The 26847-nt window shown below is 42.1% G+C and overlaps 1 protein-coding gene across 1 annotated transcript; it reads right to left on the bottom strand.

The window, feature by feature from the left end:
* LOC144893221 (platelet glycoprotein IX-like) lies at positions 1-25506 on the bottom strand. Its single transcript, XM_078782946.1, has 3 exons — positions 25239-25506; positions 16222-16348; positions 1-5113 (listed from the first exon to the last, which is right to left on the bottom strand). The coding sequence occupies exons 2-3, from the start codon at positions 16263-16265 to the stop codon at positions 4414-4416; spliced, it is 744 nt and encodes a 247-aa protein (XP_078639072.1). The 5' UTR covers positions 16266-16348; positions 25239-25506; the 3' UTR covers positions 1-4413.
* Between the last annotated feature and the right edge of the window lie 1341 nt (positions 25507-26847).

Genomic DNA, 26847 nt, shown 5'->3' with positions numbered 1-26847 from the left:
TTTGTAATAATAAAGCTGATTTATTGAATAAATGCAACATTTATGTTTTCATTTTGTTTGCATCAACATTTAGTAACAATAATTAGTTTGTGGAAGCAAAAGCCTTTATTGAATGACTAATAACGTCAAATCGAATTGCCTGGGAAATTCAAAGTTAGCAGTGAAAGTGTTATCTGTTTAATGAAATCATGTTCAAGATCATTGGATAACTAAGTTGTGTAACATAGCAGTAAAAACAGTGAACTGGTGAGTTATCATTGGTAACTGAGTTGTGTAACATAGCAGTAAAACAGTGAACTGGTGAGTTATCATTGGATAACTGAGTTGTGTAACGTAGCAGTAAAACAGTGAACTGGTGAGTTATCATTGGTAACTGAGTTGTGTAACATAGCAGTAAAACAGTGAACTGGTGAGTTATCATTGGATAACTGAGTTGTGTAACGTAGCAGTAAAACAGTGAACAGGTGAGTTATCATTGGATAACTGAGTTGTGTAACATAGCAGTAAAACAGTGAACTGATGAGTTATCATTGGCTCACTGAGTTGTGTAACGTAGCAGTTAAACAATAAACTGGTGAGTTTTCATTGCATAACTGAGTTGTGTAACATAGCAGTAAAACAGTGAACTGGTGAGTTATCATTGGATAACTAAGTTGTGTAACGTAGCAGTAAAACAGTGAACAGGTGAGTTATCATTGGATAACTGAGTTGTGTAACATAGCAGTAAAACAGTGAACTGGTGAGTTATCATTGGATAACTGAGTTGTGTAACGTAGCAGTAAAACAGTGAACTGGTGAGTTATCATTGGTAACTGAGTTGTGTAACATAGCAGTAAAACAGTGAACTGGTGAGTTATCATTGGATAACTGAGTTGTGTAACGTAGCAGTAAAACAGTGAACAGGTGAGTTATCATTGGATAACTGAGTTGTGTAACATAGCAGTAAAACAGTGAACTGATGAGTTATCATTGGCTCACCGAGTTGTGTAACGTAGCAGTTAAACAATAAACTGGTGAGTTTTCATTGCATAACTGAGTTGTGTAACATAGCAGTAAAACAGTGAACTGGTGAGTTATCATTGGATAACTAAGTTGTGTAACGTAGCAGTAAAACAGTGAACAGGTGAGTTATCATTGGATAACTGAGTTGTGTAACATAGCAGTAAAACAGTGAACTGGTGAGTTATCATTGGATAACTGAGTTGTGTAACGTAGCAGTAAAACAGTGAACAGGTGAGTTATCATTGGATAACTGAGTTGTGTAACATAGCAGTAAAACAGTGAACCGATGAGTTATCATTGGCTCACCGAGTTGTGTAACGTAGCAGTTAAACAATAAACTGGTGAGTTTTCATTGCATAACTGAGTTGTGTAACGTAGCAGTAAAACAGTGAACTGGTGAGTTATCATTGGATAACTGAGTTGTGTAACGTAGCAGTAAAACAATGAACTGGTGAGTTATCATTGGATAACTGAGTTGTGTAACGTAGCAGTAAAACAATGAACTGGTGAGTTCGGCATCTCAGTTCATCCTCCAATATGGCAGCCACCAAGGATTTGATGACGTTCATTTGCTTAAAGGAAATCTCAGACAAAAGAAGTGTTCAATATTGGTGTGTAAATAAGTAAGTTAACTCCGCAGCACACACAAAGTATCCAAAGTGTGCATACACAAGTCCATTCACTGCATAACCCAACATGCGACATGTAAGGCAGCTTGTAACATGGAATTTCCAGGTGATGGCTAGTTAAGGGAGCTTGTGACATGGAATTTCCGGGTGACGACTAGCTAAGGCAGCTTGTGACATGGAATTTCCGGGTGACGGCTAGCTAAGGCAGCTTGTGACATGGAATTTCCGGGTGATGGCTATTTAAGGCAGCTTGTAACATGGAATTTCTGGGTGACGGCTAGCTAAGGCAGCATGTAACATGGAATGTCTGGGTGACGGCTAGTTAAGGCAGCTTGTAACATGGAATTTCCGGGTGACGACTAGCTAAGGCAGCTTGTAACATGGAATTTCCGGGTGACGGCTAGTTAAGGCAGCTTGTGACATGGAATTTCCGGGTGACGGCTAGCTAAGGCAGCTTGTGACATGGAATTTCCGGGTGACGGCTAGTTAAGGCAGCTTGTAACATGGAATTTCCGGGTGACGGCTAGCTAAGGCAGCATGTAACATGGAATGTCTGGGTGACGGCTAGTTAAGGCAGCTTGTAACATGGAATTTCCGGGTGACGACTAGCTAAGGCAGCTTGTAACATGGAATTTCCGGGTGACGGCTAGTTAAGGCAGCTTGTGACATGGAATTTCCGGGTGACGGCTAGCTAAGGCAGCTTGTGACATGGAATTTCCGGGTGACGGCTAGTTAAGGCAGCTTGTAACATGGAATTTCCGGGTGATGGCTAGTTAAGGCAGCTTGTAACATGGAATGTCTGGGTGACGGCTAGTTAAGGCAGCATGTGACATGGAATGTCTGGGTGACGGCTAGTTAAGGTAGCTTGTAACATGGAATTTCCGGGTGATGGCTAGTTAACGCAGCTTGTAACATGGAATTTCTGGGTGATGGCTAGCTAAGGCAGCTTGTAACATGGAATTTCCGGGTGATGGCTAGTTAAGGCAGCTTGTAACATGGAATTTCTGGGTGACGGCTAGCTAAGGCAGCATGTAACATGGAATGTCTGGGTGACGGCTAGTTAAGGCAGCTTGTAACATGGAATTTCCGGGTGACGACTAGCTAAGGCAGCTTGTAACATGGAATTTCCGGGTGACGGCTAGTTAAGGCAGCTTGTGACATGGAATTTCCGGGTGACGGCTAGCTAAGGCAGCTTGTGACATGGAATTTCCGGGTGACGGCTAGTTAAGGCAGCTTGTAACATGGAATTTCCGGGTGACGGCTAGCTAAGGCAGCATGTAACATGGAATGTCTGGGTGACGGCTAGTTAAGGCAGCTTGTAACATGGAATTTCCGGGTGACGACTAGCTAAGGCAGCTTGTAACATGGAATTTCCGGGTGACGGCTAGTTAAGGCAGCTTGTGACATGGAATTTCCGGGTGACGGCTAGCTAAGGCAGCTTGTGACATGGAATTTCCGGGTGACGGCTAGTTAAGGCAGCTTGTAACATGGAATTTCCGGGTGATGGCTAGTTAAGGCAGCTTGTAACATGGAATGTCTGGGTGACGGCTAGTTAAGGCAGCATGTGACATGGAATGTCTGGGTGACGGCTAGTTAAGGTAGCTTGTAACATGGAATTTCCGGGTGATGGCTAGTTAACGCAGCTTGTAACATGGAATTTCTGGGTGATGGCTAGCTAAGGCAGCTTGTAACATGGAATTTCCGGGTGATGGCTAGTTAAGGCAGCTTGTAACATGGAATTTCTGGGTGACGGCTAGTTAAGGCAGCATGTAACATGGAATTTCCCGATGACGGCTAGTTAAGGCAGCTTTTGACATGGAATTTCCGGGTGATGGCTAGTTAAGGCAGCTTGTAACATGGAATGTCTGGGTGATGGCTAGTTAAGGCAGCATGTGACATGGAATGTCTGGGTGACGGCTAGTTAAGGTAGCTTGTGACATGGAATTTCCGGGTGATGGCTAGGGCTAGTTAACGCAGCTTGTAACATGGAATTTCTGGGTGACGGCTGGGTAAGGCAGCTTGTGACATGGAATTTCCAGGTGATGGCTAGTTAAGGAAGCTTGGAACATGGAATTTCCGGGTGATGGCTAGTTAAGGCAACCTGTGACATGGAATGTCTGGGTTGCGGTTAGTTAAGGTAGCTTGTCACATGGAATTTCCAGGTGATGGCTAGTTAAGGGAGCTTGTGACATGGAATTTCTGGGTGATGGCTAGTTAAGGCAGCATATGACATGGAATTTCTGGGTGACGGCTAGTTAAGGCAGCTTGTAACATGAAATTTCTGGGTGTCAGCTAGTTAAGGCAGCATATGACATGTAATTTCTGGGTGATGGCTAGTTAAGGCAACCTGTGACATGGAATGTCTGGGTGACGGCTAGTTAAGGCAGCATGTGACATGGAATTTCCGGAAGATGGCCAGTCAAGGGAGCTTCTAACATGGAATTTCTGGGTGACGGCTAGTTAAGGCAGCATGTGACATGGAATTTCCGGATGATGGCTAGTTAAGGCAGCATGTGACATGGAATTTCCGGATGATGGCTAGTTAAGGCAGCATTTGACATGGAATTTCCGGATGATGGCTAGTTAAGGCAGCATGTGACATGGAATTTCCGGATGATGGCTAGTTAAGGCAGCATGTGACATGGAATTTCCGGATGATGGCTAGTTAAGGCAGCTTGTAACATGGAATTTCCATCACTGTGCTTTATTAGTTTCTGGGTTGCTGATATGGGTTTCCTCCCAGTTCCAGAGTAACATGCGTGGTTCATTACACCAACATGCTCTACTTTCCCGAACCACGCTTGGTTATCACGGGCCCAGCTGTTCCCTTCCCGGGCTGCAGATTCAGCTCGTCGTACGTTGCCCGATCATTTGCTCGAAATACCTGGTAGTCGCCGGTCGCCTGCGCACGCGATGACTGCGTTACACTGTAGGGATCTTCGGTTTTGAAATCCATGTACAAGTTTTTGTCCACCTTCTCCTTTCTCCTCACGTAATGGACCAGTGCCATGATAATGATGCCATGCACCGCTAGGAAGGCATACAAAACACTCTGTGACACGATGACCCAAGGGCAGAAACCCTGGCACTCAATCTCTGAGTTTGACAGGAATGCAATAACCCGGTTTTTGAGACGATCAGGGGAGAAACAACGAGCCTGGAAGATAAACGTATCCTTTGCTGCAAATTTCATCAACCATGAACGAAGGTACTTTATGTCGCAGTCACACACCAGCTTGGTCCCATTCAGCTTCAGAATTTTCAGTTTACTTGCACCATCTAATACTCCGGGTTTAACTCTGGCGAGATTTGTATTTTCGAAATCCAGAGTATCAAAATCCGGGGCAATAGGTTTGTCCAGGATTTCCATATCTGTGTTTTTGCAGTTGCACGTTTTCCCTTCCTTGTTGCAAGGACATGCTTGGATTTGCTGAAGGGTGGTGCAGAGGATCACGAGGAATGTCAGCGTTCCTGCCATTGATCTAGTAAGACACACACACAACATAAATGATGCAACATTGAGCGAACTGAATGCTTTACAAATCGCATTTTCAACCAAGCAGTAGTTGCCGATATCTAAACGAGCTTGGGTACGGAAGGAAGGAGTGACAGAATACATTTGTGAAAAGCATGAGCGATTGAGAGGAAAACAAGAATGAACAAATACATCCTCGTCCCTGAAAACGCCATCAAGAGCCAGGAGAGCTTCACCATTAAGTCCCCCAACATCAATATACTTACCCCCATTACTACTGAAATTATTCTTGTACATTTGATTTTCATAAACTCCCCCATCCCCCTCCTTCTTCCCCATCCAAATATTGCTTTAAAACAACAAGCAGTAGCTACAATAAAAACTAGAAAGCATCTGAACAGGCAAATCCCGTCCGTGGCACTTTGTATTCAGACTTCTTATTCTTCTTCCGGATGCTAAACATGAAGCAAACAGCTTAAACTAGAAGGGCACTCGGTAGAGCGCATACCTCCACCGGGCTGGACCCACTGATAGGCCGGATCTGGATTCGGACATGAAACGAAACGAATTGGCTTGTTCTTGTCGCCAAGCCAACCCGTCCATAACTTTTTAAAAGATCATGTTATATATCACTTTTCGCCCGATCTCTCAATTGTGAAGAGTCACCAAATTTTTTAAATAATTCCCATATCCGAATCCAAATTCAGATCTCCACCAAAATCTAATCGAATCGTCCTTCTCAGACACCAAACCTGTCCACAAAGTTTCGTCCAAATCCACCAATACCTTTTTTGAGATATCCTGCTTTGTATCGTTTTTGGCCCGATCTCCCAATGTTCAAGAATCACTTAAAAAGTTAAATAATTCCCATATCCGAATCCATATTCAGATCTTCACCAAAATATAATCGAATCGTCCTTCTCAGACACCAAACCTGTCCACCAAGTTTCGTCCAAGTCCACCAATACCTTTTTGAGATATCCTGCTTTCTATCGTTTTTGGCCCGATCTCCCAATGTTCAAGAATCACTTAAAAAGTGAAATAATTCCCATATCCGAATCCATATTCAGATCTTCACCAAAATCTAATCGAATCGTCCTTCTCAGACACCAAACCTGTCCACCAAGTTTCGTCCAAATCCACCAATACCTTTTTTGAGATATCCTGCTTTCTATCGTTTTTGGCCCGATCTCCCAATGTTCAAGAATCACTTAAAAAGTGAAATAATTCCCATATCCGAATCCATATTCAGATCTTCACCAAAATCTAATCGAATCGTCCTTCTCAGACACCAAACCTGTGCACCAAGTTTCGTCCAAATCCACCAATACCTTTTTGAGATATCCTGCGTTGTATCGTTTTTGGCCCGATCTCCCAATGTTCAAGAATCACTTAAAAAGTTAAATAATTCCCATATCCGAATCCATATTCAGATCTTCACCAAAATCTAATCCAATCGTCCTTTTCAGGCACCCAACCGATTCGCCAAGTTTCATCCAAATCCGTCCAAACTTTTTGAGATATCCAGCTATTTATAGTTTTTGGCTCTATCTCCCAATGGTGAAGAATCACTTTTAAAATTCTAATAGCCGGATCCGAATCTGGATCTTCACCAAAATCTAATCATTTCGTCCTTGTGACATACGCTACATCTCTGCCGAATTTCGTCCGAATCCGTCCGCAACTTTTTGAGATATACTGTTCACAGACAGACAGACATGGCTGAAAACATAATCTCCATACACCTTTGGTGGTGGAGGTAAACATACAAAAACTGACAATTTTAGGTGACCTTGACCTTTTGAACTCAAAAGCAATAAGGTTCAGTGACCCAATATTCAAATATTCAAAGTCAATCTGATGTAAATTGATGATTTTATGCAACCATGACTTTTGAACTTTTGAACTTAAAAAAAAAGAAATGTTTTTCAGCTTCTAGCTTTTGCTTGATGAACCAATTCAGTGACTCAATATTTAAACTCTTAAAAGTTCCGATCAATTATATAAAAACTAGTGGAGTCACCCGTGGGAATCCCACGGGCATGGGCGTGTTCATTTAGATGTTGCACATTCAGTTTTACAAACTGGTTACTGGCAATATAGCACATACACAAATGATGTAATCTACACAATGTATCTACTTCTGATAACATGTGAATACATGTGCATGCACATAGGAAATACAGTTTGAAATGTGTGATTACATCTCGTGTAAAATGTGACTTCAAGAGCTCAAACCCCATCCCTCCCACATCATGCACACTGCACCACTGCACCAGGGTGTGAATCACCCACGGGGGAGTGGGTCACACACACACACATGGGGGAGTGTGTCACACACACACAGGAGTGGGTCACACACCTGGGGGAGTGTGTCACACACACACACACACACACGGGGGAGTGGGTCACACACACACATGGGGGAGTGGGTCACACACACACATGGGGGAGTGGAGACACACACACACATACACACACACAAACACACACGAGTGGGTCACAAACATCTCGTTTTTTCATTTCTGTTCCTCACAATTCTGTCTCTTATTTTATTTTTCACACACACACACACACACACACACACACACACACACACACACACACACACACACACACACACTTAATTAATTGTACAGTATCGGTTGTTCCTATACTTAAATATAAATAATTTAAAGGATTGTTGTAAATGATGTTAATTTTACAACATCACCATATTCAACTTTATTTAAATTGTAAACCTCAAACATAGTTTCTCCACCTAAAGCAAGAACCTTAACCTGTAAGCAATTGACTCGTTTCCCGACTGCATGGATCATCAGCTGGGTATACACACACACACACACACACACACACACACACACACACACACACACACACACACACACACACACACACACACACACACACACACCTCGTTTTTTCATTTATGTTCCTCACAATTCTGTGTCTTATTCACAGACACACATGCACACATACACATACATCCACACATATGCACATATATACATCCAAACACCCACACACATGCACACACATATACACACCCACACACATGCAAACACATATACATACACACATACATATATACAGTACACACATATACACATATACACACACACACACACACACACACACACACACACACACACACACACACACACACACACACTCCAATACTTCATCCGGATTCATTGCAGCTGCTCTTGTATATGTTTGCTGAGCACACATTACCTTCAAATGTCTTTGTTGCTCAGCATCCCGTGCAAGTCTGCGTTAACGTTCATTGGTGGTCTCATTCTGTTCCCTCATTCTTTTATTACCTTCGCAAAAGCGGAAGGTTATGTTTTGATCGCTGTGTATTTATTTGTATGTCTGTGTGTGTGTGTGTGTGTGTGTGTATGTTATTCGCATAACTCAAAAAGTATTCAACCGAATTGCATGAAATTTGGTGGGATGATTGGTTATTATACGGGACACATTTGATTAGATTTTGGGAGCAATCGGGTCAAAGGTCAAGGTCAAGGTCACGAAAAGGTCAAAATCGTATTTTTGTTGTTCTGTTCCCTACACTCCCATGCCAAGTACAGAACAGTAGCTGCGGCGAAGGTATGCGCTCTACCGAGTGCCCGTTCTAGTTGCAACTTGTTATTGTGACTACATCTAAAGAATGAGACATTCCGACAATATAATTATAAAGAATACAGCTCAAATGGAAAAGACCCTTGGAAAAAGGTTTTTTGGGCGGTGTATAAGAACATTATATTTGTTCTTTGTGTCCCACGAAAACCAAAGTTACTCTTTTAGTTACAGCATACAAAATGGACGTTTTTAAAATTGAAGATTTCAAATAAACTCATTTAAAGTGTACGTGGCCATAACGTATAAAATAAGAACGAAAAAATATATCTCGGCAATCTCCCGTCTGTGTTTATGTATTTTACATTGTGAATTACATGTCCATGCACACGTGAAATGGAGTTTGTTTATCAATACTGGATGTGAGAACAGGATTCAGCCTTGAAAACTCGTGCGAAATAACAAAACATCGATGGAATGAATGGTGTGTTTAAACAGGATTACCTCTACTTCCGTATCATAATGATGAATGAAATTTGAACGAAGAAATATCTGTCGGCAATTTCCCGTCTGTGGTGATACGTGAAAGAAGCTGTGCCGCTCTCCCCACATTATTGTGACGACGTATAAATTATATATTTAATCGTGACGACTGTCATCAAATGGAAAAGTCCGCCACAAATTTTTTATGTCTCTGCATTTTCCCATCTGTTATTTTAGGCGGTGTATGACAGACCGTGCCGCAAATTTCTAAAATGTCTCAGCGATTTCCCATGTGTGCATGAATTTTCTCAATTATTGCTGACACCGAGTCTAAAACCATCGATAAAAATGAAATCAGATGGTGAATTAGCATGGAGATAAAGGCGTGAGAGAGTGTCAATGGCCTTCTATGTTATAGGCCTTTGAAAATTCATTTTGGTCTATAAACGGTAACTTTCATCGAATTTTCTTCCAGTTTTTTTTCAACCGAGTCTAAAACTATGTTAGCGACTGTGAAAAATGAAATGAGATATCGAATTAGAGTTTAAATAAAACTGTGAGAGAGAGCAAGACACCGCTGGCCTAACAAAAGAGGCCTCAAAGCTATGCGAGTCAACAAAATGGTGGATATTTGTTTTTGAAGCCTCTTCCAGAATGGGTGGAGCTACTCCGTCAACGGAGGAAGCCACTCACCTGGACAGACATATCACAGACAGACAGAATCACCTACGGATAATATAATATAGATTGACGATTTTATGTGATGCTGACCTTTGACATTTTGTCCAAATTATTAATTTTCTCCTCTTCCAATAATAAAGGTTTGTTGAAAATTTGATGACAAAAGCTCAAATTGTAAAAAAAGTTACGGCCCGGACAGACACAAACACACAAACACAAGTGATTGCAAACCCCCATCTCCCACTGTGCGTGGGTCGTGGGACGGGCCAACCAGAATGACACTCAGTAGAGCGCAAACCCCCACCAGGTGAACACTTTACGTTTTGTATCCACTGATAGGCCAGATCTGGATCTAGACCTGAACCAAAATCGAATCGGTTTGATCCTGTGACCGAACCAACTCATCTGCCAAGTTTTGTCATAATTCATCCATAACATTTTTAGATATGCTATATATCATTTTTGGCTCCATCTCTCAATGGTGAAGAATCATTTTAAAAACGACATGGCATTCATAGAATATTTACGCTGCAGTCAACTTGATGCGAGCCAACTCTTCTGTTTTTTAACGGGTTTTTTATTTGATCCAATATGGCTGCCAGACTACGTGAGCAATGACATCATAAATTTATATTCTCCAATAGAATTGTTTCAATATCACGCTCAAAAAATTTCAAACTGATCAGACTAAGCATTGTCGCTGTTGAATTATGACGTCATAATTAAGGCACCAATGACGTCATCAGCTATGTGCACGTACACTTCAAAGAAGTTTATTGGAAATCTTTAATTTTAAAAATGTCATTTTGTGTGCTGTAACGAAAAGGGTAACTTTGGTTTTCCCGGGAGAGAAAGGTGTAATGTAATGTTCTTATACACCGCCCAAAAGACTTTTCCCAGGGACCTTTCCATTTGAGCTGCATTCTTCATATAGTCAGAATGTTTCATTCTTTAGACATAGTCACAATAAAAAAGTTACAATTAGGTACTCTGCACGTGGGGAGAGGGGCGGAGCTTTGCTCTCCAAAGGCTGGTGCCGAACCTGCGGATAACGCCGAGATGTTCATGGTGTTCATGTAGATAAATAAAGCTTGTAATAAAGTTGAATAAACACAGATAAATAAAGCTTGGAATAAAGTTCAATAAACATAGATAAATAAAGCTTGTAATAAATTTCAACAAATACAGATAAATAAAGCTTGTAATAAAGTTCAATAAACATAGGTAAATAAAGCTTGTAATAAAGTTCAATAAATATAGATAAATAAAGCTTGTAATAAAGTTCAATAAATATAGATAAATAAAGCTTGTAATAAAGTTCAATAAATATCGATGAATAAAGCTTGTAATAAAGTTCAATAAATATAGATGAATAAAGCTTGTAATAAAGTTCAATAAATATCGATGAATAAAGCTTGTAATAAAGTTCAATAAATATGAATAAATAAAGCTTGTAATAAAGTTCAATAAACATGAATAAATAAAGCTTGTAATAAAGTTCAATAAAAATGGATAAATAAAGCTTGTAATAAAGTTCAATAAAAATGGATAAATAAAGCTTGTAATAAAGTTCAATAAAAATGGATAAATAAAGCTTGTAATAAAGTTCAATAAATATAGATGAATAAAGCTTGTAATAAAGTTCAATAAATATAGATAAATAAAGCTTGTAATAAAGTTCAATAAATTTAAGTAAATAAAGCTTGTAATAAAGTTCAATAAACACCAATAAATAAAGCTTGTAATGAAGTTCAAGAAATATAGATAAATAAAGCTTGTAATAAAGTTCAATAAATATCGATAAATAAAGCTTGTCATGAAGTTCAATAAATATAGGTAAATAAAGCTTGTCATAAATTTCAACAAATACAGATAAATAAAGCTTGTAATAAAGTTGAATAAGCATAGATAAATAAAGCTTGTAATAAAGTTCAATAAATATCGATAAATAAAGCTTGTCATGAAGTTCAATAAATATAGATAAATAAAGCTTGCAATAAAGTTCAATAAATATAGATAAATAAAGCTTGTAATAAAGTTCAATAAATATAGATAAATAAAGCTTGTAATAAAGTTCAATAAATTTAAGTAAATAAAGCTTGTAATAAAGTTCAATAAACATCGATAAATAAAGCTTGTCATGAAGGTCAAGAAATATAGATAAATAAAGCTAGTAATAAAGTTCAATAAATATGAATAAATAAAGCTTGTAATAAAGTTCAATAAATATAAAGATGAATAAAGCTTGTAATAAAGTTCAATAAATATAGATAAATAAAGCTTGTAATAAAGTTCAATAAATTTAAGTAAATAAAACTTGTAATAAAGTTCAATAAACATCGATAAATAAAGCTTGTAATGAAGTTCAAGAAATATAGATAAATAAAGCTTGCAATAAAGTTCAATAAATATGAGTAAATAAAGCTTGTAATAAAGTTCAATAAATATAGATAAATAAAGCTTGTAATAAAGTTCAATAAAAATGGATAAATAAAGCTTGCAATAAAGTTCAACAAATATAGATAAATAAAGCTTGTAATAAAGTTCAATAAATATAGATAAATAAAGCTTGTAATAAAGTTCAATAAAAATAGATCAATAAAGCTTTTAATAAAGTTCAATAAATATAGATAAATAAAGCTTGTAATAAAGTTCAATAAAAATAGATAAATAAAGCTTGAAATAAAGTTCAATAAATATAAATAAATAAAGCTTGTAATAAAGTTCAATGACTTTAGAAAAATAAAGCTTGTAATAAAGTTCAATAAATATAGATAAATAAAGCTTGTAATAAAGTTCAAAAAACATAGATAAATAAAGCTTGTAATAAAGTTCAATAAGTACAGGTAAATAAAGCTTGTAATAAAGTTCAATAAATATAGATAAATAAAGCTTGTAATAAAGTTCAATAAATATAGATAAATAAAGCTCGTAATAAAGTTCAATAAATATAGATAAATAAAGCTTGTAATAAAGTTCAATAAATATAGATAAATAAAGCTTGTAATAAAGTTCAATAAATATAGGTAAATAATGCTTGTAATAAAGTTCAATATATAGATAAATAAAGCTTGTAATAAAGTTCAACAAATATAGAAAAATAAAGCTTGTAATAAAGTTCAATAAATAAAGCTTGTAATAAAGTTCATTAAAAATAGATAAATAAAGCTCGTAATAAAGTTCAATAAATATAGATAAATAAAGCTTGTAATAAAGTTCAATAAATATAGATAAATAAAGCTTGTAATAAAGTTCAATAAATATAGGTAAATAAAGCTTGGAATAAAGTTCAATATATAGATAAATAAAGCTTGCAATAAAGTTCAACAAATATAGATAAATAAAGCTTGTAATAAAGATCAATAAAAATAGATAAATAAAGCTTGTAATAAAGTTCAATAAAAATAGATCAATAAAGCTTTTAATAAAGTTCAATAAATATAGATAAATAAAGCTTGTAATAAAGTTCAATAAACATCGATAAATAAGGGTTGTAATAAAGTTCAAAAAATATAGATAAATAAAGCTTGTAATAAAGTTCAATAAATATAGGTAAATAAAGCTTGTAATAAAGTTCAATAAATATAGGTAAATAATGCTTGTAATAAAGTTCAATAAATATAGATAAATAAAGGTTGTAATAAATTTCAATAGAAATTGATAAATAAAGCTTGTAATAAAGTTCAACAAATATAGATAAATAAAGCTTGTAATAAAGTTCAATAAACATAGATAAATAAAGCTTGTAATAAAGTTCAACAAATATAGATAAATAAAGCTTGTAATAAAGTTCAATAAATACAGACAAATAAAGCTCATAATAAAGTTCAATAAATATAAATAAATAAAGCTTGTAATAAAGTTCAATAAATATAGATAAACTAGCCGATACCCGTGGAACATCCACGGAAGGGAGGATGTGGTGTATGGATAGAGTGTACCATTATGGATGGCATAGGGGAGCGCTCATGGGATTTTCTTCTTCCGTTAAGCTCCAATTTTTTCTCTTTAAGTTAAGTCCAATCAGTCCTCTCTGCTCGAAGTGCTCAGGCCATGCCTTCCCGCTCTCATACTTTTATTTCCGTTCAGTGTAGAAAGAGATTGACATATCGTTCGTCTGTTTTCAGCTCGTTATCTTTAAGCTTCCTTACGTCTCGCCACCTGCTACACCTCTCTGAGTTACGAGGATTTATGCAACGCACCCCGAGTATCGCAACGTCACTCCATTTAACTTTATTAAAATGACGATAAAGACGTGAAACCCGTGGAACATCCACGGAAGGGAGGATGTGGTGTATGGATAGAGTGTACCATTATGGATGGCATAGTGGAGCGCTCATGGGCTCTTCTTCTTCCGTTAAGCTCCAATTTTTTCTCTTTAAGTTAAGTCCAATCAGTCCTCTCTGCTCGAAGTGCTCAGGCCATGCCTTCCTGCTCTCATACTTTTATTGCCGTTCGGTGTAGAAAGGGATTGACATATCGTTCGTCTGTTTCAGCTCGTTATCTTTAAGCTTCCTTACGTCTCGCCACCTGCTACACCTCTCTGAGTTACGAGGATTTATGCAACGCACCCCGAGTATCGCAACGTCACTCCATTTAACTTTATTAAAATGATGATAAAGACGTTTCCTTATATATCCTAATTTAAAATGTTCAAGGGAATAAAAAGACCATTTGGTTCACACCACCCATGTTCACACCACTCGACTGTCCAATCAGCGGACGGCTCGCTTCGCCTTCGCCCAGCAGACGCCAATACGATGGCGTCGTAAGATGGCGTCGTATCGGCAGTTAATCGGATGCTTTTGGGCCCCAACGTCGGCTAATTCAGATTTCTCGAGTATGGCTGTACGTGATAAACAAAGAGCGCAGTTCGTAGATCGTAAATCCATTAGTGCCGTGGGCATCGGGTCACTGGGTGCGGCGTAAAAGGGATAACAATGTCGAGTCCTTACGCTATTATTATCTATCTATAATTCCAGTAATCTCTGTGTGTGTGTGTGTGTGTGTGTGTGTGTGTGTGTGTATGTGTGTGTGTCTGTGTGTCTGTGTGTTTGTTTGTCTGTGACCGCTGTTTCTCGACAACCACGGGTCCGATATACTTGAAACTTGCCAGGTATATTGCTGGGGACCTGAGGATGTGCCTTTTCAAGGTTTCATATTAATCGGAGAAGTAGTTACCGAGCTATGTCCAAAAAACGATTCAACCAATCAGAGAGCAGCGAGCTATCACGTGTGCCGAACGTGGCGAACAGACTCTGCCTCGGACGGCACATTTGAGAGCGTATTCATTTATTTTACGTTGGCAAACTATGTTGCCGCTATGTTGGCGTTAAACTATGTTTTAAAACTAATTAAAACTAATTTGCGATTCTTTCGCTTTCCTGCGCGTTTGTGCACGCTATGGCGATTTCTTTACCAAACTCCGCAAGCCGTTCGCTTTGGACCAAACCATTTCATGTAAATAGAGGGGGGGGATTGTCACCGTACTCGCAAGCCGTTCGCTTTGGCTTTGCGAATGGACCAAACCATTTCATGTAAATAGAGGGGGGGGATATAATTTTAGATATATATATAGTACGGGCATGCCCTAGTATAGATAAAGCTCGTAATAAAGTTCAATAAATATACATAAATAAAGCTTGTAATAAAGTTCAATAAATAGAGATAAATAAAGCTTGTAATAAAGTTCAATAAATATTGATAAATAAAGCTTGTAATAAAGTTCAACAAATATAGATAAATAAAGCTTGTAATAAAGTTCAATAAATATAGATAAATAAAGCTTGTAATAAAATTCAATAAATAGAGATAAATAAAGCTCATAATAAAGTTCAATAAATATAGATAAATAAAGCTTGTAATAAAGTTCAATAAATATAGATGAATAAAGCTTGTAATAAAATTCAATAAATAGAGATAAATAAAGCTTGTAATAAAGTTCAATAAATATAGATAAATAAAGCTTGTAATAAAATTCAATAAATATGGATAAATAAAGCTTGTAATAAAGTTCAATAAATATAGGTAAATAAAGCTTGTAATCACACTTTGATGCCTGTTTCTCCTCACTTCCTGTTACACTGCAGGTTATTTTCTCGCTGTGTTAACGTTTGTTGGGGTTGCACATGGTTAACATCGTTTGTTAACATCGTTTCGATTGCCCGAGCGTCTTTGTGCCGGAGGCACGAAATTAAAAAAACACCAACACGTGTTCATGTCGCTCAAAGTGCGAAAGTTTGCACTTTTACATTTTCACCAGTGATGTCGCGGTCTCTTGGCAAAGTCTGTGCTGGGTGGTTTGCCATTGCCTTCTCAACAACCAGTGAGGATAGGAATTGCAATTTGTTGATGGTGCCAGCGATAACTCACCTCCTCTTCGCAAATGACACACCGTGGGACCTCTTTACGTCCATCAAGCACCAAGGATCGGTGCTCACAGATGGGTCCTCCGGTTTTGCGTCCTTCTGATGTGCGGATCGAACAACGATGCCTCCACCTGGATGTGAAACACCATGATAAGAGTTGATCGCTGGCATGGGATTCGAACCGACATTCGGCAACTCAGAAGCGAAGGTGCGTACTTCAAGGTTATCATCGCAGAACAATGAGATGATAACAAACATTTGTTTCACTTTTGAGGAAATGTTCATTTGGGATCAATTATCCGATCAGTTCCACAACTCGACATACCTTTACCTGTTCATTTGGGATCACTTATCCGATCAGTTCCACAACTCGACATACCCTTACCTGTTCATTTGGGATCAATTATCTGACTAGTTGCACAATACGACATACCCTTACCTGTTCAGGTAGATCTCTACTTTGTGATACTCTGACAAATACAAATATATTGCCCATCATTATTTATTTTCTAACAGGATTTTTCTTGCCAATCTGAAGTTTGTCATTAACCCACAAACACGTGCGGCTCTGAGATAAGGCCACAAGAACGAGAAAGGAAATGAGCCCACAAGGAAATGAAAAGTTCATCAACAAACAGAAACGTTTTACATTTTCAAACGACTTTGATCATTGGAAGTTTTAGTTCGATATCAATATTATTCCAATGATGTTCCCATTCTCTTCTTTAACCCAAACTATGTAAAATCGACTGAGCAGGCTTGTAAATAATGAATTCGGTCACTGCACGTGTAATCCAGAGAAAGATTAAACAAAAATCTCAAAGTGTCAAATCTGCTTGAAAGGTTTTTCAAGAAAATGACAACAATCCTGAAGCTTCTGTTATACCTGAACACATCGGTACGGTGCCCAATATACCAGATCCCACATTCAAAAGAAAGGTGATCCAGGTTTAATGAGTCGGGTACGACCATCACGAAACAATTGGGAGGACAATGGAGTCACCATGGAGTCAAACAAAAGAAAACAAGAAGACGTCATGCAGAGCACGATACCTGCAAAATCTACCCCTGCCCCCCCACCCCCCCCCCCCCCCCCCACTCCCAAACAAACGTTGCCATTGATCCAGCAAATTGTCCATTTGATTAAGGTTAAAATTGACGATTGTGATCAAAGCTCAGGTCAATAAGATGAAAACTGATGACTTTTCAGATGAAAATTGATGATTTTAGAAGTTTGACCTTGAGTTGACCTTTGACCTTAAAATACTTGGTTTCCCAATTCAGTGAAACACTTTGCAAATGATGTTAAATTTCCACGTCAATTGGATGAAGAATGGCGATTTTAGAAATTTTACATCCAGATGACCTTTGACCTCAAGATCAATAGGCTTCTCAATTGTGACGAACTCTACAAGTTGGTGAAGGTTAATGACGATCGGTTTATAATTCTCACCTGTAGGCGAGTGACAAACAAACAGAGAGAATAACAAACTCAACCGACCAATACAGTTGAAAATTCTTGATTTTGCAAGTAACAAACATTGTATAAAACGATGGATTCAATGATATACTGCACTGTACATTTGATAAACATTGTATAAAACGATGGATTCAATGATATACTGCACTGTACATTTGATAAACATTGTATAATACGATGGATTCAATGATATACTGCACTGTACATTTGATAAACATTGTATAATACGATGGATTCAATGATATACTGTACTGTACATTTGATAAACATTGTATAAAACGATGGATTCAATGATATACTGCACTGTACATTTGATAAACATTGTATAAAACGATGGATTCAATGATATACTGCACTGTACATTTGATAAACATTGTATAATACGATGGATTCAATGATATACTGCACTGTACATTTGATAAACATTGTATAATACGATGGATTCAATGATATACTGTACTGTACATTTGATAAACATTGTATAAAACGATGGATTCAATGATATACTGCACTGTACATTTGATAAACATTGTATAATACGATGGATTCAATGATATACTGCACTGTACATTTGATAAACATTGTATAATACGATGGATTCAATGATATACTGTACTGTACATTTGATAAACATTGTATAAAACGATGGATTCAATGATATACTGCACTGTACATTTGATAAACATTGTATAAAACGATGGATTCAATGATATACTGCACTGTACATTTGATAAACATTGTATAATACGATGGATTCAATGATATACTGTACTGTACATTTGATAAACATTGTATAAAACGATGGATTCAATGATACACTGCACTGTACATTTGATAAACATTGTATAAAACGATGGATTCAATGATATACTGCACTGTACATTTGATAAACATTGTATAATACGATGGATTCAATGATATACTGCACTGTACATTTGATAAACATTGTATAAAACGATGGATTCAATGATATACTGCACTGTACATTTGATAAACATTGTATAAAACGATGGATTCAATGATATACTGCACTGTACATTCGATAAACATTGTATAAAACGATGGATTCAATGATATACTGCACTGTACATTTGATAAACATTGTATAAAACGATGGATTCAATGATATACTGCACTGTACATTTGATAAACATTGTATAAAACGATGGATTCAATGATATACTGCACTGTACATTTGATAAACATTGTATAATACGATGGATTCAATGATATACTGCACTGTACATTTGATAAACATTGTATAATACGATGGATTCAATGATATACTGTACTGTACATTTGATAAACATTGTATAAAACGATGGATTCAATGATATACTGCACTGTACATTTGATAAACATTGTATAAAACGATGGATTCAATGATATACTGCACTGTACATTTGATAAACATTGTATAATACGATGGATTCAATGATATACTGTACTGTACATTTGATAAACATTGTATAAAACGATGGATTCAATGATACACTGCACTGTACATTTGATAAACATTGTATAAAACGATGGATTCAATGATATACTGCACTGTACATTTGATAAACATTGTATAATACGATGGATTCAATGATATACTGCACTGTACATTTGATAAACATTGTATAAAACGATGGATTCAATGATATACTGCACTGTACATTTGATAAACATTGTATAAAACGATGGATTCAATGATATACTGCACTGTACATTCGATAAACATTGTATAAAACGATGGATTCAATGATATACTGCACTGTACATTTGATAAACATTGTATAAAACGATGGATTCAATGATATACTGCACTGTACATTTGATAAACATTGTATAAAACGATGGATTCAATGATATTGTGGCGGGCACAAGGGGCAATAATTCCGCGCACCAGTGGGTGGCGCAAGCATCCAGGCGGGGAACTAAAATGCATTCCCCGCCTTTCGACCGATCGGCCACGCCCGGGGGCAAGGCATGGCCTCGGGACATATATGCGGGCTCTAAGTTCGAGCCCGCCCAGTGCAGAAGTGCGAGCTCTGAATAAAGCCTCTTGTTGTATCAACGCGTTGTGGCCTACCTCTCTGGCAATCAAGTCGTGTGTGCGCAGCACCACACTGGTGACCCCGATTGGTTCAGCCGTTGCTGACCCCCGAACGCGCCATGGCTACCAACGCCGTCGCAATCAAACTCCCGGAGTTTTGGGAAGCGCAAGCCGACGTTTGGTTTGTGCAGGCCGAAGCTCAATTTCAGCTCCAAGGCATCACGGCGGACGAGACCCGGTACTACCACGTGGTCGCCACCCTCGGGCCCGGCACTGCCGCCCGAGTCGTGTCCATCCTTCGGCGCCCGCCGGGTGACCACAAGTACGAGGCGCTCAAACGTCTCCTCCTCGCCACGTTTGCGCTCACAGAGATCGAATGTGCCGACCGCCTCCTGGACCTTCCCACCCTCGGCGACACACGACCATCCGTCCGGATGGATTTCATGCTGTCTCTGCTTGGGGACCAGCGCCCGGATTTCTTGTTCCGCGCACTTTTCCTCCGCCACCTACCGATACAGGTGCGCCTCGCGCTGGCTGGTTCCAACATCACGGAACCCCGCGCCCTGGCCGGAGAGGCCGACAAGTTTTTCGCGGCCTGCGACACGCGGTCGGTTTACGGTGCTGCCGTAGTGGCTCCCGGTGCGGAGTCTCCAGCGCCCCCGGCTTCCCTCGTTGCCGCTGCTGCGCCCCGCCCACTACCGCCGCCGCCACCATCACCACCGCCGGCACGGCCGACGCGGCCGCCGCCACCGCAAACCTGGTGCTACTACCATGCCAGGTTCGCCCACAAGGTTAAAATGTGCCGCCTGCCGTGTTCTTTTGATGGGCCGGGAAAAGACCGGGCCGGCGCTCACTTGCGGCCCTGAGCGTCGGCCATTCCGGCAGCCTCCTGTTCATCACGGACACCTTGTCCAGGCGCCGTTTTATTTGCGACACAGGAGCGCAGGTAAGCCTCCTCCCTGCCTCCACGTCCGACAAGCAAACCACGGGCCGGGGCCCCGCTTTGCTTGCCGCCAACGGTACACCCATCCGCACATTCGGGAAGCGTTGCCTCTCATTGCGGTTCGGGGGGGCAGCGCTTTCAATGGTCGTTCGTTACCGCCAGCGTGCCAATGGCACTGCTCGGCGTGGACTTCCTCTGTGCGCATGGGCTGTTGGTCGACGTTAAGCGCAGACGTCTCGTCCAGGCCGAAACCTTCAGCTCGCTCGCTTGTTCGCTGAGCGGCTCGTTGAGCAGCTCGCTGAGTGGCTCACCGAGCGGCTTGCCAAGCGGCTTGCTGAAAGATTCCCTCCCGGCGAGGTTAGTCTGCACGCTTCCGGCAGAGGACGTGTTTACCCGCCTCCTCGCCAGTTTCCCGGTCCTCACGCGGCCCACCTTCTCAGCGGTGGCCGTCAAACACGGGGTGGAGCACCATATCCCCACGGTCGGGCCGCCGGTCTTCGCCCGGGCACGCCGACTCGACACCACGAAGCTCGCCGTGGTGAAAGCGGAGTTCGCTACGCTGGAACGGCTGGGGATCGTACGGTACTCCAACAGCGCTTGGGCTTCTCCTCTGCACATTGTGCTGAAGCCCGGCGGAGGATGGCGGCCGTGCGGTGACTACCGCCCGCTCAATGATGCCACCACCCCCGACCGCTACCCGGTCCCGCATATCCAGGACTTTTCCACCCGGTTGGCGAACACGACCGTGTTCTCCAAGGTGGACCTCATCCGGGTCTACCACCAGGTCCCCGTCCAACCAGACGATGTCCCAAAGACGGCCGTCATCACCCCTTTCGGCCTCTTTGAGTTTCTGCGAATGCCCTTTGGGTTGAAGAATGCGGCTCAGGCGTTCCAGCGGCTTATGGATAGAGTCTTGCGCGACTTACCTTTCCTGTTTGTCGACCTGGACGACATCCTAGTCGCGAGCACGTCCCGGGAGGAGCACCTGCTCCACCTCCGCACGCTTTTCGAACGCCTGGGCCAGCATGGCCTAATCATCAACCCCGCCAAGTGCCGTTTCGGCGTCGCCACCATCGACTTCTTGGGGCACCGCATCACCGAGCACGGGGCCATCCCTTTACCGGCCAAGGTGGAGGCGGTCAGGGATTTCCCGCGGCCCCGCACGATCAAGGGGCTCCAGGAGTTCCTGGGCATGGTAAACTTTTACCACCGCTTCGTGCCCCACATCGCCCAGCTCCTCCACCCCTTGCACGAGGCCCTTCGGGGCAAGCCGGGCAAAGGTGACACCGCATGGTCGGAGCCGATGGCCGCGGCGTTCGCGGGCGCAAAGCTGGCTCTGGCCGACGCCAACATGCTGGCGCACCGGGCGCCCGATGCACCGATCGCCCTCACCATTGACGCGTCGGACTACGCGGTGGGCACGGTGCACGAGCAATGGGTGCGTGGTGCTTGGCAACCGCTGGCGTTTTTCAGCCGGCAGCTTCGCCCGCACGAACGCCGGTACAGCACCTTCGACCGCGAGTTGCTCGGGCTCCACCTGGCGGTCCGACACTTCCGCTATCTGCTGGAGGGCCGCCCGTTCACGGCCTTCGTTGACCACAAGCCCCTTGTGTTCGCGATGGCCAAGGACGCCGAACCATGGTCGGCACGGCAGCAGCGCCATCTCTCTGCCGTGTCCGAGTACACGACGGACATCCGTCACGTCGCGGGTAAAGACAACCCGGTGGCGGATTGCCTTTCCCGGTCCGTTGCGCACGCGGTCCACCTCGGGATCGACTATGCCCAGATGGCGGAGGACCAGACCGCCGACCCCGGCGTCCAGGCCTTGCGGACCGCCGTCACGGGCCTCCGCGTCACCGAGGTGCCATTCGACGTCGCGGGCGCGGCCCTCCTGAGCAACGTCTCCCTCGGCCGGCCTCGCCCCATCGTACCCGCTGGCTGGCAGCGCATGGTTTTCGACGCCATCCACGGCCTGTCCCACCCAGGCATGAAGGCCTCCCAGAAGCTCGTCGCGGCGAAGTTCGTCTGGCATGGCCTCAGGAAGGACGTCCGCGACTGGGCCAGGACATGCCTCACGTGCCAGCGCACAAAGGTCCACCGCCACACTCAGGCCCCGTTGGCCCCGTTTACGGTGCCCGAGCGTCGGTTCGACCATGTCCACGTCGACTTGGTGGGACCTCTGCCCCCCTCGCGGGGGTTCACCCACCTCCTCACCATGGTGGACTGCACCACACGGTGGCCGGAGGCCGTGCCATTGGCGGCGACGTCTGTGGCTGATGTGACGCAAGCCTTCATCGCCACTTGGGTTGCCCGGTTCGGTGCCCCCTCGGAAATCTCGTCCGACCGCGGCCCCAAGTTCACCTCGGAGCTCTGGGGCGCGGTGGCGCAAGGGCTCGGCGTCCAACTGCACCGCACCATGGCCTACAACCCCCAGGCCAATGGCCTGTGCGAGCACTTTCATCGCTCGATGAAGGCCGTGCCGTCCAGCCTCCGCGACGGCAGCTGGGCCGACAGGCTCCCCTGGGTCCTGCTGGGCCTCAGGACGGCGCCCAAGGACGACCTGCGCGCGTCCTCGGCGGAGCTGGTCTTCGGGCAACCACTGCGGGTACCGGGCGAATTTATCCCTGACTCCACGGCTCCTTGGTCCGCGGCGCAACAGCGCTCCACCATGCATGAGACCGCCCGGAGGTTCGCCCCAGGGCCGACGGCACACCACGTTTGCCCGTCCTCCCACGTTGCTCCGGAGCTTCGCACGGTGGAGTACGTCTTCGTCCGGCATGACGCCCACCGGGCACCGCTACGGCTCCCATACGACGGGCCCTTCCGCGTGCTGGAGACCGGGGACAAATATTTCACCGTCGACATCGGCGGTGCCCTGGATCGTATCTCAGTGGACCGCCTCAAGCCGGCCCACCTCGATCTGGACCACCCCCCCGCAAGCAGCTCTGCCTCCGCGTCGAGGCCGCCCCCCCGGCGGTCAGACCCCCGGCACCCCCCAGCCCCACTGTCCCGCTACCCCCCAGCCCTGCACGCATCGCCACGGGGCGTTTCGGCCGGGTCATCCGGCTTCCCCGCAAGCTCACCCTTCAGGTGCGCGGGAATTCTGGGGGGGGGGGGGGGGCGCGTGTGACGGGCACAAGGGGCAATAATTCCGTGCACCAGTGGGTGGCGCGAGCGTGCAGGCGGGGAACTAAAATGCATGCCCCGCCTTTCGACCGATCGGCCATGCCCGGGGGCAAGGCGTGGCCTCGGGACATATATGCGGGCTCTAAGCTCGAGCCCGCCCAGTGCTGAAGTGTGAGCTCTGAATAAAGACCTGTTGTATCAACGTGTTATGGCCTACCTCTCTGGCAATCGAGTCGTGTGTGCGCAGCACCACGATATACTGCACTGCACATTTGATAAACATTGTATAAAACGATGGATTCAATGATATACTACACTGCACATTTGATAAACATTGTATAAAACGATGGATTCAATGATATACGGCACTGCACATTTGATAAACATTGTATAAAACGATGGATTCAATGATATACTGCAATGCACATTTGATAAACATTGTATAAAACGATGGATTCAATGATATACTACACTGCACATTTGATAAACATTGTATAAAACGATGGATTCAATGATATACTGCACTGCACATTTGATATACATTGTATAAAACGATGGATTCAATGATATACTACACTGCACATTTGATAAACATTGTATAAAACGATGGATTCAATGATATACTGCACTGCACATTTGATAAACATTGTATAAAACGATGGATTCAATGATATACTGCACTGCACATTTGATAAACATTGTATAAAACGATGGATTCAATGATATACTACACTGCACATTTGATATACATTGTATAAAACGATGGATTCAATGATATACTGCACTGCACATTTGATAAACATTGTATAAAACGATGGATTCAATGATATACTACACTGCACATTTGATAAACATTGTATAAAACGATGGATTCAATGATATACTACACTGCACATTTGATAAACATTGTATAAAACGATGGATTCAATGATATACTACACTGCACATTTGATAAACATTGTATAAAACGATGGATTCAATGATATACTACACTGCACATTTGATATACATTGTATAAAACGATGGATTCAATGATATACTACACTGCACATTTGATAAACATTGTATAAAACGATGGATTCAATGATATACTACACTGCACATTTGATAAACATTGTATAAAACGATGGATTCAATGATATACTACACTGCACATTTGATAAACATTGTATAAAACGATGGATTCAATGATATACTACACTGCACATTTGATAAACATTGTATAAAACGATGGATTCAATGATATACTACACTGCACATTTGATATACATTGTATAAAACGATGGATTCAATGATATACTACACTGCACATTTGATAAACATTGTATAAAACGATGGATTCAATGATATACTACACTGCACATTTGATAAACATTGTATAAAACGATGGATTCAATGATATAGGGCACTGCACATTTGTAACAAACTCACTCGTGCGCACCCGATGGGCGAATGCGGGGATTTGGCTGCGGCGCGTTCACAGCGGTCCCACTTTCCAGGCTTCCCCACGTCAGCTCGACCCGGAAACCACAGATGATTCTTGATAAGTCGGTTACGATATATTGTACTCGGTTTAAAACCAGCAGGAGACTGCTTCAACTTGGTGCCAGATCTATAACGACAGATATATCATCCGATTTTAAATAGAACGCTGGAAGGTTCCTCACTCACTCACCCACAATGAGGTAACCGTGCAAAACGTTCGTCTTTACACTTTAACCACAGCATCAACAACTCGAACAGCACAGTAAATTCAGAAAGTATTCACACCCCGTGACTTTTTTCACATTTTTTTTGTCTCGGCCTGAAGTTAAAATGGATTAAATTGAGATTTTTTTGTCACTGATCTGCACATAATACCCCATAATGTCAAAGTGGAATTTGTTTTTGAGAAACTTTTACAAAATGATTAAAAATGAAATATAGAAATATCTAATTTACAAAACAACTCAACCCCCTGAATCAATGCTTCGCCGAAGCCCCTTTGTCAGTGATTACATATTCGAGTCTTCTTGGTTATGTCTGCACCAGCTTTGCGCATCTGGATTTGGGGAGTTTCTCCCATTCCTCCTCGCAGATTTGCTCAAGCTCTGTCACATTGGATGGGAAACGTCGGTGAACAGCAATCTTCAAGGCTTTCCACAGATTTATCAATGGGATTCAAGTCTGGACTTTGGCTGGGTCACTCAAGGACTTTCACGTTCTTGTTCTGAAGCCACTCCGGTGTTGATTTGACTCTTTGCTTGACGACATTGTCCTGTTGGAATGTAAATCTTCGCCACAGTCTAAGCTAATAGTACAGCGGGTAACAACAACAATTGTGCATTTTATGAGAAAAGCATGAAATTTTTAACATAGTGCGTACCATAAGGTTTATTTTCAGATGTGGAGGGAAGTCAGACTTGACCTCTGAGGACCGTGAGAGGTCAAATCCAAAATGGCCGCCAGTCCACCGGGTCTAATGTTCAAACGCGCTTAATTTTGGAACCAAATAGTGTAGAAAAACATTATAGGTGTCATTTCCAACTAAATTGGGGATGCTCCTGATGAGCTGTGGGTTGCCTTTGATGTCGGGTCAAGTTTTCGGTACATAGCTGTTCACGAAATGGTTGCCACATTGAATCCAACACAGTGTCTGACTCTCCCAATCTTTCACGCTTTCACCGGGTGTGATACTGTATCTGCATTCGCTGGCAGAGGAAAGAAGACAGCCTGGGAAACTTGGAAGTCTTTCCCAGAGGTGAATGATGCTTTCAATGAACTCCTCGGCATGCCAAGTGAGGTCAGTGAAGGCTCAATGTTACTGCTGGAGCGATTTGTGGTGCTGATGTACGATAGAACCAGTGAGAGCACGGAAGTGAATGATGCCAGGAAACAGCTCTTCACACAGAAGTGTAGAGCTCTAGAGAACATTCCTCCAACCCAGGCAACACTCAAGCAGCACATCAAGCGCACTTGCTACCAGGCCAAGTGTTGTAACCAGGCATTGGTCATGGATCCAGAGATGCCAGACCCACCTGACTGGGGCTTGACAAAGGGG

The sequence above is a fragment of the Myxine glutinosa genome, chromosome 8, assembly GCF_964187855.1.
Source record: "Myxine glutinosa chromosome 8, kmMyxGlut1.1, whole genome shotgun sequence".
Classification (NCBI taxonomy): Eukaryota; Metazoa; Chordata; class Myxini; order Myxiniformes; family Myxinidae; genus Myxine; species Myxine glutinosa.
This window is presented reverse-complemented; position numbering and strand designations above follow the sequence as displayed.

What these genes read in the sequence shown, in the direction of transcription:
- LOC144893221 (XM_078782946.1), bottom strand. Translation starts at nt 16,265, where the DNA reads ATGGACGTAAAGAGGTCCCACGGTGTGTCATTTGCGAAGAGGAG. An exon ending in GTGTCATTTGCGAAGAGGAG is followed by an intron (nt 5,114 to 16,221) that starts GTGAGTTATCGC and finishes GTGTCTTACTAG; the next exon opens with ATCAATGGCAGGAACGCTGA.